Source organism: Sorex fumeus, unplaced genomic scaffold, assembly GCF_029834395.1.
Source record: "Sorex fumeus unplaced genomic scaffold, SorFum_2.1 ptg000007l, whole genome shotgun sequence".
Lineage (NCBI taxonomy): Eukaryota > Metazoa > Chordata > Mammalia > Eulipotyphla > Soricidae > Sorex > Sorex fumeus.
Window position 1 is genome coordinate 6,139,318 of NW_026606064.1, and position 3,046 is coordinate 6,142,363.

At 38.6% G+C, this 3,046-nt stretch overlaps 1 protein-coding gene across 1 annotated transcript; it reads right to left on the bottom strand.

Annotated features, from left to right (window-relative positions):
- Positions 1–769: 769 nt before the first annotated feature.
- LOC130045075 (olfactory receptor 4C15-like) lies at positions 770–1,705 on the bottom strand. Its single transcript, XM_056137803.1, has one exon. The coding sequence runs from the start codon at positions 1,703–1,705 to the stop codon at positions 770–772; it is 936 nt and encodes a 311-aa protein (XP_055993778.1).
- Positions 1,706–3,046: the final 1,341 nt, after the last annotated feature.

A 3,046-nucleotide genomic window follows, 5' to 3' on the forward strand; every position in this document is an offset into this window, starting at 1 on the left:
AATATGCCAAACACAGTAACAACAAAGTCTCCAATGGAGACGTTACTGGGCCCGCTCGAGCAAATCGACGATCAACAGGAGGGCCTGAGCCTGAGCTATTAGACCCTATGAGCACACCAAGCTTAGATCATATAATAAATAACCTAACTAGTTTTCAAAAATATTTCAACAATGCTTTCTCATCACAGAAAAATGAAGCTTTTAATAATAATGATATCACAGAGGAGTAACTTTGCTTTAAAAATAGATTCTTTTACATTCTTAGTCTAAAATCACGCCAAACCGGAGACGATCTAACTCTGAATGTGTGACAGAAACTTTCATCTGACCGTATCGATTATAATGAGTATTCAGATAAATCAAATATCTCTATGCATAAATTAAAATCATTCACGCAGCAATAAAGCTCATCATTTACATTTAATATAGAACATGCACAACTAAAATCAGTACAACTGAAAGAAATTGGGAACGTGGCGGCTAGAAAGAAGGTTTTTCTAAGTCTCAGAAGTCTAATGTTGCTTTCTAATTTCAGTAAGTAGTGTAATTGGCATTTCAAAAAAATAAAATCAATTGTGAAGATTTGTTTTGAATACTTTATGAATTATTTTTTTTTAGTTTCAGTGTGTATGTGGGGGAAAGGAGTGCAGATACACGAGAGTGCTGAGGATTTGCTCCTCACTTTGTGCTCAGAAATCACCCTGATGTAATAAAGTTACATTTAGCATTTTTTTCAAATATTAAAAAATGTTTTTAACAGAAAAAATATTTATTTTTCAACAGAAACAATCATTAACCTACTGCACAGCTTGCTAATGGCATTTTTCACTTCCTTATTTCTGAAAGCATAAATCAGAGGATTGAGTAAGGGAGTTAGGATAGTGCAGAATATCTCCACGATTTTGTCAAAGGAGAAAGAAACTGGAGGTCGTGCATACTCAAATATACATGGAATAAAGAACAAAACCACAACAGCAACATGAGATCCACAGGTGGAGAGTGCTTTCCTCTGTCCTTCAGTGCTGTGGTTTCTTAGGGAGAACAAGATGACCGCATAGGACACAAGCAACATGGAGAAGATCAGGATGCAGATGAGACCACTGTTGGCCACCACCAAAAGGCTAAATACGTACGTGTCAGTGCAGGCCAGCTTCAGTAATGGGTACAAGTCACACATGAAATGATCAATGATATTTGGGCCACAAAAAGGCAACTGGGAAGTAAAGAGAATTTGAATAATGGAGTGGAGAAAGCCCCCTGTCCAGGCAACCCCCATCAAAATGCCACAGAGCCTTGAGTTCATGATGGATGAATAGTGCAAGGGTTTGCAGATGGCCACATACCTGTCATAGGCCATGGCTGTGAGGACAATCACCTCTGCTCCAGAAAATAAGTGTCCAGTAAAGACTTGCATCATACAACCTCCATAAGAGATGGTTTTCTTCTCATAAAGGCAGTCTATGATCATTTTGGGGGCAATAACTGAAGTGAGGCATGCATCCAGTAAAGATAGAAAAACCAGGAAGAAGTACATTGGAGAGCCCAGGAGCGCTGCATTGCTGATGATGGCTGCCACTATCAGCAGGTTGCCACAGATGGTTGCAATGTAGACTAACAGAACTATGATAAATACAATTTTCTGAACATCTGGATTCTGTGAAATTCCAAGGAGGACAAACTCAGTGACAAAGCTCTGATTTTGCATGATTTTCCAGAAAACACTCAGAGCTGCCACACTGACCATCACAACCTGTGATAAAAAAGACAAGGTTACATCAGATAAGTTTATTATCATAGGTACTCATAAATTTGTCTTTCCATGTGGTGCTTTCTATTCTGTGCTTCTTTCATTTTTGAAACCAGAAAAACAGAATGTTCTTAAAAAGCAATTGTGTAAGATTGGGAGAAATTTACTTACTAAGTCATGAAATAGTGCTAGATAGAAAACTTCTCTAGAGGAAAATACCCAAATGTGACAGGATTGGGAACCTATTTAATTTCAGTTGCCAGCCTGGATTACTTAGTCATGGTTTCCTAGAGTAAGTTTTTAAAAGAGATTTTGAAGCCATATATTGGTTCTGTGGAATCAGGACATCAATTCACTTTTCATGTTGGGCATCACCTTATAATAACAGGTATACAGATGGGAGATGTCCCTGATCAGAAGACTGTCTTATCCAAAAAGGGAAAAACATGTCATGGCACTTTAAAATCATACGTCTTCCCCCCAAATTCCTGATTTGTCTGATATGATAGCACCTTTAAGATACTTTAGTCAGGCCATATAAAAGGGAAACTCTATTAAAAATGTTGAGTTCTAAAATATACAAAGCACATTATAAAACAGGTGAGAATTCATAATCCAGCAGAAGTCTTACACTGGTTTATGCAGCAGGCCAGTGATGCCTCTTTGAGCTTCAAGGCTATTATATAAAGTCCAGTACATAGGCCATAGGCCTGCTGGGTTCCACAAAACCCTAGATGCTTTCACTTGATGTCCCTGCCTTAGCCACACACTGTTTTCTTACTCCTGCATAGTCTCCACGAGACTATGCAGGTGAGACATTGCACTGAACTTGCACTGGAGTGATTTGGTAGCCTCCAACTATACCAACACTAGCTTTAGCTTGATACTAGCCATGATCATGTATTCCCACAAGAAATGAATAAAAGTAAGCATGGTAGTAAGAAATCCTAGAACCCTAAACTACAGCTGAAGTAGTGAAATAGCCAATGACACTGAAAGTCTTCCTGGGATTCTTGCACAAAATTTGAAACAACTGTTGTGTGACAACCAAGATGTTGGAATAGCTCCAACAAGGAAGTGTCTTTCTGGGATAACTAGGGTAATTCTCTGGTTACCCCAGATACTCCTCTGGCAGGAGAGCACACGTGATGAATTAGAAAGAATCAACCCTAGACTGCAATAGACACATTAAGGAAGCAGCATAGAAATACCACCAAATTTACTGAATGAAGATAGTAGCCTGGACAACTCAATCAGATGTAGAACCTCTCAGATAAGGACTATAGCTAGAATATGATG